The sequence below is a fragment of the Mobula birostris genome, chromosome 9 (assembly GCF_030028105.1).
Source record: "Mobula birostris isolate sMobBir1 chromosome 9, sMobBir1.hap1, whole genome shotgun sequence".
NCBI lineage: Eukaryota > Metazoa > Chordata > Chondrichthyes > Myliobatiformes > Myliobatidae > Mobula > Mobula birostris.
In genome coordinates, this window is record NC_092378.1 from 133,274,162 (window position 1) to 133,287,727 (window position 13,566).

Here is a 13,566-nt window from a genome sequence, read left to right on the forward strand (position 1 = left end):
AGAGTGTGGGAACAGGTGCTTCAGCCCATTGAATCTGTGCTAGCCATCAACTGCCCAGTTACATTAATCCTACATTTATCCCTTTTTCATTTCTCCACATTACTTAAAAATTCTCCCAAGATTCTAGCATTCACCCTAATTAGTAGCAATTTACTGTGGCCAATTAACTGCAGGTCCTTGGGATTTGGGAGAAAACTGGAACACCTGGAGGAAATCCACATTGTCACAGAGAAAGTATGCAAACTCCATGCAAACTGCCACTGTTAAAGTCTTATTCTCCCTAATTGAGATCAACTGACTTGGTATACCGCAGGGACCCATTGAGGTTGAAGATGGCGCTGGTAAAACATGGTGATGTGTTGCAGGCAGCTTACAACAGGGGTCCCCAACTTGGGGGGGGAGGGGGATGTGGGGCAGGGTTGCCAACTTTCTCACTCCCAAAAAAGGGACTAGAGTAGCAGTCAAATATGGGACACTTGTGTTTACCTCGAGAAAGACTACCATGACCATGAAGCCTTGCACGGGCACCTGTGTGTGCATACGTGACGTGTGCATTCGTGTACGTGCCGATATTTTTCTACAAATCGTTTTTGACGATTCTGTTCAGTGAAACTACACTGTACATACATTATTTCTACTTTATATATCATTCCTGCTTTTACTATATCTTAGTGTTATTTTAGGTTTTGTGTTATTTGGTATGATTTGGTAGGTTATTTTTTGGGTCTGGGAACGCTCAAAAATTTTTCCCATATAAATTAATGGTAATTGCTTCTTCACTTTACGCCATTTCGGCATGAAAGATTTCATAGGAACGCTGTACCTTAGCAGGGGAAATACAGGACAAGGGCAGTCCTGTATGGGACAAACCAACTTAGCCCAATATACGGGATGTCCTGGCTAATACGGGACAGTTGGCAACCCTGGGGGGGGGGGGGGGTGTTAATCGCGACCGGAATATAGGTAGTAAGTCAACTATAAATCACTTATAAGTGGCTAATACACTCAATTTCTTTTCTAAAAGAGTTTATCTAAGGAATTTAATATTAAACACACAGTGCATATTTTCCTCGCATGAATATAGTGATAAGTCAATTATAAGTCACTTATAAGTCAATAGCATCATAACATTTTAAGTAACATTTGGATATTAAACACACAGCGCATAGTTTCCTGGTATGAACATATAAAATCATTGCAACACACCAATATCGCTGAATCAGTGGGAGCCCTGGGCTTGTTTCCCTGCAACAAGACAGTCCCATCGAGGGGTGATGGCAGATAGTGATACTCGAAGGGGGTTCCTTATGTCCAGTCCATTCCGCAATTTAGTTTTCGTTGCATTCATTGCAGAAAACCCCGCTTCGCAGAGATATGTTGGAAATGGAAGCAACGTTTTCAGTGCTTTCGTGGCTATCTCAGGATATTTAGCCTTGACTTTGATCCAGAATGCCGGCAGAGATGTTATGTCAAATGTACTCTTCAGCTCACCGTCATTTGCAAGCTCAAGGAGTTGATCTTCTTCCCGCGCTGACATGGATGACGCATGCGTAATGACCTTGCGTGCGTTCAAGCTCAACAGTGTGTGACAGGGAATGAGGAAATGGGCAGCTGACTCATCGTTTCATATCGCCAAATCATATCGTTTCCTCGCGGCCCGGTAGCACATGCTTTGCAGCCCAGTGGTTGGGGACCACTGGATTACAAAACTTCGAAATATACTTCTGAACTACTCTCACAGCAATCTGCAGCCTATAAATTTCCCTTTAAGTAACATACTTTTGAACTGTCTTAACAAACTAGTGATTTCACGATCCTCTGAAGGACTCAGTGAAATTAACTCTCAAGCATGCAGGTCTTTAAGCAGACAAAGGTATATTGCCATGACTGAAAGAGAGGGTGGAGGGGAGGACTCCAAGTCAGTCTAAAACACAAGGGTATGAAACTTCCTCTACCCAGCATCTTGTTAGCAAATGTACAGTTGTTGGAGAACAAGAGTAAGAACCTAAGGGCAAGATTTCTGTATCAGAGTGAAAGGAAGAATTGCTGCGTCTACGTTTCACAAAGATGTGGCTCACTCTGGACATGCCGGATACATTCGTAAGACCCAAGGGCCTTGTGATGCTCAGGATGGACTGAGCTGCTGTTTTGGAGAAGGCAAAAGGTGAGGAGCTGTGTTTCATGATAAACCCTTTGTGGTACTTGGTTGTAGCGGTCTTGTCGTACTCTTGTTCCCCTGACCATCACCAGGGGTCCAACACACTTGACCACTACTATAATACAATTAAGAATGCCTACTGTTCCAATGCCTAGACCACATTTTGAGAAATCTGATCACTTGGCTGTCCTCGTCCTACCTGCATACAGGTAGAGGCTAAAGAGAACTCCAAACTCCAAAGATAAGGAGAACAAAGAGGTGGGCGCAGGAGCCAAAGGAGCAGCTGTGGAATTTCTTCGAGTCAGTGGACTGGGCCATGTTCAAGGACTCAGAGGATTTGAACGAATATACCACAGTTGTCACAGACTTTATAAAAACAGTCATAGACAAATTATTCAGAGTCTTCCCCAGCTAGAAACCCTGGATGAGCTATGAGATACGCAATCTGCTGGGGGCCATATCAGGAGCATTCATATCTGACAAACAAGTAAACTACAAGCGGTTCAACTATGATCTCTGGAAAGCCACATCTTATGTAAACTGGCAATTCTGGACCAAACTTAAATCACTGAAGGATGCTCGACAGCTGTGGCAGGGCTTGAATGATATCACCTCTTATAAAGTGAAATCAGTGACATAGATGACAACAAGGCTTCACTCGCAGATGAGCTCAATATCTTTTAAGCTTGCTTTGACAGTCAAAACATGGAGGCATCTTCACAGCCCCCAGTGATCCTATGATTTCAGTTTTTCAGGCAGGCGTGAGAGCACCCATCAGGAGGGTGAACCCACAGAAAGCACCCAGCCCAGACAGGATACCTGGCCAAGTACTAAAGACCTGTGCCAATGAACTTGCTGGCATGTTCACTGATGTCTTTAACCTCAAGCTTCAGCAGTCTGAGGTACCCATTTTCAAGCAGGTTTCAGTTATACCTGCCTAAGAAGTACATGATAATCTGCCTCAATAACAGTCATCCAGTAACACTTAGATCCACTGTGATGAAGTACTTTAAGAGGTTGATAATGAAACATCTCCTGCCTAAGAAGATTCTTGGATCTGCTCCAGTTTGCCTACTGTCACACAGGTCAACAGCAGATGCCATTTCATAGCCTCGTCACTCAATTCTGAAACATTTGGACAATGAAAATGCATTCATCAAGATGCTCTTTGTTGATCACAGCTTGGCATTCAATACTATTATCCACTCAAAATTAATCAATAAGTTTCAAGAGGCCTCAATACCTCCTTGTGCAACTAGATCTTCAATTTCCCTACTTGCAGACCTCAGTTAGTTCACGTTGGTAACGACATCTCGTTCACAATCTCCATCAGCACAAGTGCACTGCAAGGCTATGTGCTTAGCCCCCTGCTCTACTCACTTTATACTTGTGACTGTGAGCCTAAGAACAGCTTCAATGCCATATCTAAATTTGCTAATGACACCACTATCATTGACTGATTTAAAGGTGGAGATGAATCATCATATAGGAGGAAGATGGAAAATCTGGCTGAGTGGTGTCACAAAAACAACTCTCACTCAATGTCAACAAGACCAAGGAGCTGATTATTTACTTCAGGAGCGGGAAACCAGGGGTGGAGGGTCATCAACTTTAAATTCCTCAGTGTTATCATTTCAGAAGATCTCTCCTGGGTCCAGCATGTAAGTGCCATTATGAAGAAAGCATGACAGCTCCTCTTCTTAGATCTTTGTGAAGATTTGGCATGTCATCTAAAACTTTGTCAAACACCTATAGATCTGTGGTGGAGAGTATATTGACTAGCTGCATCACAGCCTGGTATGGAAACATCAACGCTCTTGAATGGAAAATCCTATAAAATGTAGTGGATACGGCCCAGTCCATCATGGGTAAAGCCCTCCCCGCTGAGGACATCTACACAGAGTGTTGTTGCAGAAAAGCAGTATTTGTCATCAGGGATCTCCGCCACCCAGGTTATGCTCTCCTCTAGCTGCTGCCCTCAGGAAGAAGGTACAGGAGCCTCAAGACTCATACCACCGGGTTCAGGAACAGTTGTTTCCCTTCAACCATTGGGCTCTTGAACCAAAGCAGATAACTGCACTCAACTTCATTTGCTCCATTACTGAACTATTCCACAATGTATGGACTCACTTTCAAGGACTCTTCATCTCATGTTCTATATTTATTGTTTATTTATTATTATTACTATTAGATTTTTTGGTTATTTGCACAGTTTGCTGTCTATTGTACGTCGATAGTTTGACCGTCCTGTTGGTTGTGCTCTGTTATTAATTCTGTTGTGTTTCTTGTATTAGCTATGAATGCCTGCATGAAAATGAATCTCAGGATTGTATATGGTGACATATATGTACTTTGATAATAAATTTACTTTGAACTTTAAATGCATCTGGAATCTTTAGGATGTCAGTGTCTCCGGAGCGTTTTGATCAGTGGAAAAAGTCATCAAAGGATACAGTAGGTTATAAATCTGTTACAGTTGTAGATGGCGAAATGGCAGATGGAGTTTAATCCAGGCAAGTGGGAGGTGTACTTGGGAAGTCAAATGGAAAGAGAAAGTATACAGTTAATGGCAGGACTCTTAACAGCATTGGTATACAGAAGGGTCTTGGGTCCAAGTCCATACCTTTCTGAAAGTGATAATGTGAGTGGAGAGTGGTAAAGAAGTCATAGTCATACTTTATGGATCCCGGTGGAAATTGGTTTTCGTTACAGCTGCACCATAAATAATAAATAGTAATAAAACCATAAATAGTTAAATAGTAATATGTAAATTATGCCAGGAAGTAAGTCCAGGACCAGCCTATTGGCTCAGGGTGTCTGACCCTCCAAGGGAGGAGTTGTAAAGTTTGATGGCTACAGGCAGGAATGACTTCCTGTGACGCTCTGTGTTGCATCTTGGTGGAATGAGTCTCTAGCTGAATGTACTCCTGTGCCCAACCAGTACATTATGTAGTGGATGGGAGACATTGTCCAAGATGGCATGCAGCTTGGACAGCATCCTCCTTTTCAGACACCACTGTCAGAGAGTCCACTTCCATCCCCACAACATCACTGGCCTTATGAATGAGTTTGTTGATTCTGTTGGTGTCTGCTACCCTCAGCCTGCTGCCCCAGCACACAACAGCAAATATGATAGCACTGGCCACCACAGACCCATAGAACATCCTCAGCATCGTCCGGCAGATGTTAAAGGACCTCAATCTCCTCAGGAAATAGAGACAGCTCTGACCCTTCTTGTAGACAGCCTCAGTGTTCTTTGACCAGTCCAGTTTATTGTCAATTCGTATCCCCAGGTATTTGTAATCCTCCACCATGTCCACACTGACCCCCTGGATGGAAACAGGGGTCACCAGTACCTTAGCTCTCCTCAGGTCTACAACCAGCTCCTTAGTCTTTTTCACATTAAGCTGCAGATAATTCGGCATATGGCATGCACAAGGGACATAGAGTCAGGGAATCGTGATGCGGTTGTATAAAACTTCGGTTTGGCTGCAGTTCTGGTTGCTCCATTACAGGACAGATGTGGAGGCTTCAGAATTAGTTCAGAGGAAGTTACCAAGATTGGAGAGTATCATTTAATATTTACATCATTTACATGATTTAATCATATTTTTTAAGAAGTACTTTGATAGGTATGCATTGGGTTGGGGCTTAGAGGGATATGGGCCGAACACAGGAACTGGAACTAGCTGAGTGGACAATGTGGCCAGCGGGCCTCTATCCATACTGTATTACACTATGATTTTGGGCCGATCGGGTGTTCTGGTGCTTTGCTGTTTTCAAGAGGGTTCCATGCAGCTGCAGCCAAAGCGTGCAGCATGGCTAGGAAGACTAGAGACAGGGTGCATGCCCAGGATTGACTCTCTCTCTCGCTAATTAAAGCACCAAGGAAGACCGAAATTATCGAGGCAGGTGCAGAAGGTGAGCGAATATTCAGTGTGTTCTACCAGCCTGTTGCTCACTGCTGCCGGAGAAGGTGTCCGCACATGGCGGTCTCATTCTCGCGCTCTCTCACTCTCTCTCTCTCTCTCTCTCTCTCTCTCTCTTTCAATGCAGTCGGCGGATGAAGCTGGAGCCAGGTTTAATTGCCACAGGTTGTAGATTTGGACTCTGAATTCAGTTTTTAATGATGTCTTCTATTTCTATTTCTAGTTCCTGTTCTGGTTGCTCTTGTTTTTTACTATTATTGGGCGATTTTTGAATCAAGCAGCCTGCAGATAATGAACTGTACTGAAATCTGCCTTTTCTGTTTTATATTCTGTTTTTGGTCTTTTTTTTTTGTTGCTCTTTGCGTGTTTTTTTGCGCACAGGATGGGAAGGATGTTTGATTTTTTTTTTGAATGAGTTGGTTCCATGGTTCTTTGTTTTGTGGCTGTCTGTATGGAAGACAAATTTCAGGGTCGTATATTCCATACATACTTTGATAATAAATGTACTTTGAATCTTTGACTGTGTTGGTTATAAGGAAAGAGAAACGGATTGTTTTCTCTGGCGTGTTGGAGGCTGAGGTGAGAACTGATAGAAGTTAATAAAATTATGCGATGCATTAATTGAACAGACGGCCAGAATCTTTCTCTCAGCATGGAAATGTTGAATTCTGGAGGACATGGCTTTAGGGTGAGGAATAAAGTTTAAAGGGATATGTGGGGGAAGTTTTTTTAAAACACCGTGAGTGGCAGGTTCCTGAAAATCATAGAATTGATGAATCAGATTAATGATTCTTAGTCCATATAATTATAGCATCCTGCTGTGTGCCATTTGTCAAAAGCTTGTCTGCATTTAGTTGTGTAAGTATGACTACGTATCCTCAGTGAGAGAATTTCCTATCTGTTCAAATGCTTCCTTTCTATCTGTTTACAGCATTAAAGAGCCCAGCTGCATTCCATGAACAGAGGAAGAGTTTGGAACGAGCAAGGGTAAGTAACACACTTCCCACGTGCAGAAGAATAAGGCCATTCAGCCCTCATGTTTGATCTGCCATTGGATAGGATCTTGGCTGACCTTTTACTTCACCACCACTTTCCCTTACCTTTATTCCCTTAGTTTACAGAAATCTATCAAAAATCTATGAAGAGTATAAATGGATAACTACATGCAGACTTTTTTCCCTGAGGTTCAGTAAGACTAGGACTTGAAGTCACAGGTTGGGGGTGAAAGGTGAAATATTTAAGGGGCAACTTAAGAGGAACTTCATTCAGGGGGTGTGTGAGTGTGCAACAAGCTGCCAGTGAATGCAGGTTCAATTGCAACTGTTAAGAGAAATTTGTTTAGGTACATGTATGAGAAGGGATATAGAGGTCTATGGTCTGGGAGCAGGTTGATGGGATTAGGCAGGAAAACAGGTCAGCACAGACTAGATAGGCCAAAGGGCCTTTTTCTGTGCTGCAGTACTCTTTGACTCTAATTCACCTTATCAAGCTACATATGTGTCAGTTAGTGAGAGGATGCCTTGTAAGTGGTGTCTCTCTGTATTAACTAGCCTATGATCTAAATAAAAATACTTAAAAAAAAAATTGTACCTTTAAACAACAAAAAAAAATTGTTTCCATCGTGTTTTAACATTGGTATCATCCCAACCTACTTCCTGAGAAATTGAAAAGCAAAGTACATAAGCAGATAATCAAAATCTCACTCAGAGATGGCTATTAAGAAATGTAGAGTGTTATGAGCAGGGAATTCCAGAGCAGAGCTCATTGGTGGGTGATGGTGATATTGATGGAATGATTAAACTCAGGGATGTTTGGAATGTTGCATTTGGAATAATACAAGTATCTTGGAGAGTTTATAGACTTAAGAAGGAATGGAGTTTTAAAATATTGGAGAGAATTTAAAATTTGAGGCATTGTTTAACTAGGAACTAGTAGAAGTTGGAATTTACAGGTGTGATGTTAAACTGTAAAGTTTATACAATGAAATTTCCAAAGGTAGAACGAGGGAGACCAACCAATATTTTGCTTGAATAGTCAAATCTAAAGGTAATCTGCACCAGATAAATTAAGCCAAATATAGAATTAATATTACAACCACACATCCAAACTCTTTAAAAATTTCTGCTGCAATATTCAGTCACCTCTAACCAATTTCAATTCTATGAGTGCTATTTTAAAAATCTTTCTCATTTTTCTCCCTTTTAATTTTCTGTCATTTTGAATATGGGAAGCTTTATATTTTGCTGCCATGTGCTTCAGGCAGCACAATTTTAGTTTTGGCCCATGATCTGCTAGCTCCTCGTTGGTGTGATAAAGTGAGGCAGTTATATGTCAGATTCTTCTTTTGTCCCCCCGCTCCCACCATCCTTCACAGCAAACACCCTCATCCAAAAGAAAATTATGGCTGTGCCAAGAGCTGGGTGAGTTTCAAAGATTTTTAGTTTGAGGGCTTGAATGTGCAAGTATCATATTGTGAAGACAATGTTCAATCCGTCACTTTCAACTATGAACATTACTGGTAACCTATCACTAACTATAACACCACTTGGATAGGTACTAAATAATTATAGCGAATTAGGACCAGCATGTTGGAAATGTCCTACACTAACTATTATTAAATAGCAACTTAGCATTTAAAGCAGAAGTTACAAGTTTCTATTCTTTCAGACTGAAGACTACCTGAAACACAAAATACGAAGTAGACCAGAGAGGTCTGAATTGGTCAGAATGCATATATTAGAAGGTGAGAAAATATTTGAAAATATTTATACCAAGTTAATAACCACATATATACTCTATGGAGTATTTTTATTTATAAAAAACATGTATTGTGTTGTAAATATCTTTCCATTACATATTGGCATGGAATCTACAGAAACCTTGGCAGAGCCTTCTCTGCAGGCCACTCAGATGAAACTGAAGCGAGCCAGACTGGCAGACGATCTGAATGAGAAAATCGCTCAAAGACCAGGTCCTATGGAACTTGTGGAAAAGAACATTCTCCCTGTTGATTCTAGTTTAAAGGAAGCAATTAAAGGCAAGTAATAATTTATACCATATTTTGATGGACTTGGGCTGACAGGGCCTGATTAGGGTGGAATGAAACAGAAGGAAATCTTTGTTGCTGGGGAGAGGCAGCAAGAAATACATATTGCAAGAAGAAACAAAATGAAAATCTTCCATTTATTCAACTACTTTTATGAGCTTTGCAGTAAATTAAATAATTTTTGTAGAGTAGTCACTGTTGGAATATAGGAAACATACAAGCTAATTTCATGAAGCAAGCTTGCACAATCGGGTTAGATTATCTGTTTCCAGGAGTCTGAGTTGAGAAATTCATAGAAACAAGAGCCCCATGCTCTTCTTTTGTAATAATGCCATGCAGTCTTTTAAGCCTATCCATGAGGGTAAACCTGACTTTGTGACAATGCAGCACTGTGGGCCTAATATACTCCTTAATGGCCCAGTCTTTAACCTACCAACTCTTAATAAAATTGTTCGTACTGTGAATGGTCTCAACCTCTGTCTACATCTCCTTGCTGCAGGTTTCCCCATATAATCAACCAGAGACGTGGTGCTGGGAGTAACACTGCTTGCCCACTTCACTGCAACCTCCTTGATTCCCACTAATGTCTAGATTTTGACTCAGTTTGTATCATTAGGAAATGATAAATGAAAGTCAAAACTTGAAAAATTCTCAGATTTAAGATCTCAAGGGAGAAAATTATTTTTTTTTAAATGCTCATGCTGATTAAGTACAAAATTACAACAAAAATGTTAGCAGTCTCTATTTGGGTGTCACTGTGTTGAATTTATAAAATAGTAAGCAGAAAAGCATTGGAATTTTAAGAGACACCTAACTGCTAAATGTTATGAAGCATGAGGTGCACGACATCATACATATAAAGGTTGACAAGTTCATGCGGTGACATTGAACAGTGGTCAGCACACATTTTGTTGCATTGCATAAAGTTGTTCTGTGATTATCAGCCCTATGAAAATTGGATTTTCAAAGTTGGGAAGTTCCTAGGGTTGGATATTCCCAGTAGATGGGGAGATGTGACAGAGATAAAAATTGCAGTTTTCCAGAGATCTGTGGAATAGAAATTGTACCCAAAGATATGAAGTTAACAAGTGTATTGCATTCAAGGAAGAAGTGGAATGACAGAAAATAGTTTTTAATCTCCATAGTCTGGTCTGCTGGGCACATCCTATACCCTGCTATTGGAACACACAATACAGACATAGGATCATAACTTAACTCTTTTCATTTCACCCTATCTGTTAATATTCCCTTTATTCTACCGATCTGTCATGAGCTTCTGCAACTGAAAGCTAGCTTGTTCTCACTCATTTCCATTTCTGAAAAAGGGCCTTGAACCTGAAACATTAACATTGTTTCCCTTTCCATAGATGCTGCCTGACTTGCTGAGTATTATCAGCATTTTCTCTTTATACTTCCAGAGTCTGTTATTTTATCTTGCTTATGAAGCATACACCTAGAATTATCACAACTTGCATCTATAATTTAGTAAAGTGCCCAAGCTGAAGGAATTTTAAGTATTATTTACATAGAGTTTTTGGAATAGGTTTATGCTTCAACACGTGCCTATATACAGTACTGTGCAAAAGTCTTAGCCACAAATTATGTAGCTAGTGTGCCTAAGACTTCTTTTGTGTACAGTGCTGCAGTAATTTTGTGTATTACATGGTACTGCTGCCACAAAAGAAACACAAGTTTTATGACATACGCGAGTGATGATAAACCTGATTCTGATATGGCACTCTATTGTGGACTGAGAATAGGAAGGGGGCAGGGAGGGGGGAGAGAGCAAAAAGCACCAGAGAGACATTCTGTGATGATCAGTCAACTAAATTGTTTGGAATCAAATGACCTTGCTGGGGGTCTCAGGGCTGGGTATGTCTGCACCCACACCACCCCACACCCCTGGCACTCCTTCTCTGCCACCTGTCCCACACCCCTCCCATGGCGCTCGCCACCCTCACCGTGCCAAACATCCTTTGCTCCCGCCAGATTTACAAATTCATTCTTCACTTCACATTGACAAATACAGTACTGTGCAAAAATCTTAGGCGCACTAGCCATAAGGACAGTATTGTAGGCAAATTATAAAATGGGGATCTTTGAAAACTGAATATAGAAACAATTCAAGAAAAAGCAAGAAAATGGGGCAGGGGAGATGTTTCAACTTCATGGCACCGGTCTGTGTGCATACTTTGTCCTGAGATTGTTTTACAATTGCTGTAATCTAAAGTTGTATGAAACTGATTGCAGAATGTTAAGGTAAACAGTCATAGAAAGCCCAGGTATTATAATAACAATAATAGTAACAACTTCCATACATTAAGATGCAGGCTCCAAGTGCTTCATATAGACTGTAAAGATAAATCAATATAGTCATAAAAATACAAGACAAAATTAAAAATCATAAAGACAAATGTTATGTAGAATAAAATGTAATCAAATACAGGTTTCCCCTACCATCGGAAGGTAGAGCGTTCCTATGAAACAGTTCATAAGCTGGAATGTAAAGTGAAGAAGCAATTACCATTTATTTATATGGGAAAAATTTGTGAGCGTTCGCAGACCCAAAAAGTAACCTACCAAATCATGCCAAATAACACATGAAACCTAAAATAACAGTAACATATAGTAAAAGCAGGAACGATATGATAAATACACAGCATATATAAAGTATAAATTCTTTTCTACAATCATTGCACTGTCCACCATAGTGAAAATCTCACGCAAGCGCTCTTGGCAGAAACACTCGGCGCAAGTGCTCTCGGCAGAAGCACTCTCTTTATTAACCTTTAAGCTATGAAGCTGCCAAATCATACCAAATAACACATAAAAATACACAGCCTATATAAAGTCAAAATAATGTATGTACAGTGTAGTATCACTTACCAGAATCGGGAAGACAGCGAACACACTGATGATGGTGTGTTTGGCTGAGTCGTCGGAGGTTGGGGTGGTGGGACACTGGGGTATCATCTCATCGTCGTCTGTTTCCATCAGGGCAGGCAGGTCATCTTCTTCAATGTCTGCCTGCCTCGATGTTGAAGGTTGAGGTTTGTCGTCTGCTGTGGCTGATGTGGAAGGCTTGAAAAACGACAGTATGCTTGACTGCTTAGCCCCGCGCATTTTTCTATCATACAGTTCTTTGTAAGCACTCAAACCATCCTGCAAATATGCCCTAAACCTACGTACCCTTTCAAAATTAAAGTGGTACTTTTCTGCAATCATTGCAGCGAAAACCTCACGCAGTTGGTTCACGTTCAGTTCCTGGATGACTTCACTTTTGGTCAGTTAGCAGCTGCATTTGGTTTCAATTGTTATCCTTTCCTCTTCGAATTGCATCAGCTCTTCATCTATCAGTTCTTGGTCATGGCATGCCAAAACCTCTTCAACATCATCTTCGTCAACTTCCACAAGCCAAACTCACTTTGTCTTTACTTCGTTCACCACGATCGAAACACTTAATTATGTCTAGTTTTACGCTAAGTGTAACACCCTTACGAGCTCTTTTAGGCTTTTCCGATACCTTAGAACTCATCTTGCTAACGGATGCTCAAAATAAATCAACATAAAGCACAGATGCTCACAAGCGCGTGTTTACACAATGCCGGCTGGAATTCAGTTCCGGGGAGGAGCTTGGCTGCTCGGGGCGCGCGCTGCCTTTTTTCATAACAGTGAAAATACCTTTTGTTAGCAAAAACAGGTACTAATGTAGGTCTTTTGTAACAGCGAGGTGTTGTAAAGTGAACATTCAAAAAGCAGGGGACACCTGTATACCAAATTTCATGAATGTAATCAACATAAGGCATTAAGTGATCCTCTATATAGGCCAAATTTTAAAAGTTATTTTTTTAAGAAGTGTTTTGAAACATTTCACAGTACTAGCCTGGCATCTCTCAGAGGCAGAGTATGCCAGATTTTTGGTGCATAAGAGTAAAAGGCCCCATTACCAGTTCTTTTATACTTGGTTCTAGGAACAGTAAGCAAACGAGTATGTGCGGATCTAAGATTACGATTAGAGATGTAAAGGGGTCAACCTCAAAAATATATAGAGCTAAATTATTCAGAACCTTATACAATTAAGAGTTTTTTTAAATTAAAAAACTTATCCTTGAAACCAAATGCAAAATTATGCATTGAGATTGAATATCAGTATAGTATTACTTTAATATTCAGGGTTTGAAATCCCCAGATATTTATGAAATTTGTATTTCCCTGTGTTGTATGATAGTTCTTTCCACAGTTATAACATTCATTTCATCTTTGGTAGATAGCTACTCTATATAGACAATAGGTGCAGGAGTAGGCCATTCGGCCCTTTGAGCCAGCACCGCCATTCACTGTGATCATGGCTGATCATCCACTATCTGTATCCACTTCCTGCCCTATCCCCATAACTTTTGATTCCGCTATCTTTAAGAGCTCTATCCATCTCT

At 40.7% G+C, this 13,566-nt stretch overlaps 1 protein-coding gene across 7 annotated transcripts in view; it reads left to right on the plus strand.

The window, feature by feature from the left end:
• The window catches only part of mrtfba (myocardin related transcription factor Ba), a 257,395-nt gene that overhangs the window by 196,811 nt on the left and 47,018 nt on the right, over positions 1 to 13,566 (plus strand). For all 7 annotated transcript variants that reach the window (XM_072268853.1, XM_072268858.1, XM_072268856.1 and 4 more), the window contains 3 exons: positions 7,019 to 7,074; positions 8,755 to 8,830; positions 8,963 to 9,124. In XM_072268853.1, coding sequence (XP_072124954.1) covers positions 7,019 to 7,074; positions 8,755 to 8,830; positions 8,963 to 9,124 — 294 coding nt within the window. The remainder of the gene's footprint in view (positions 1 to 7,018; positions 7,075 to 8,754; positions 8,831 to 8,962; positions 9,125 to 13,566) is intronic.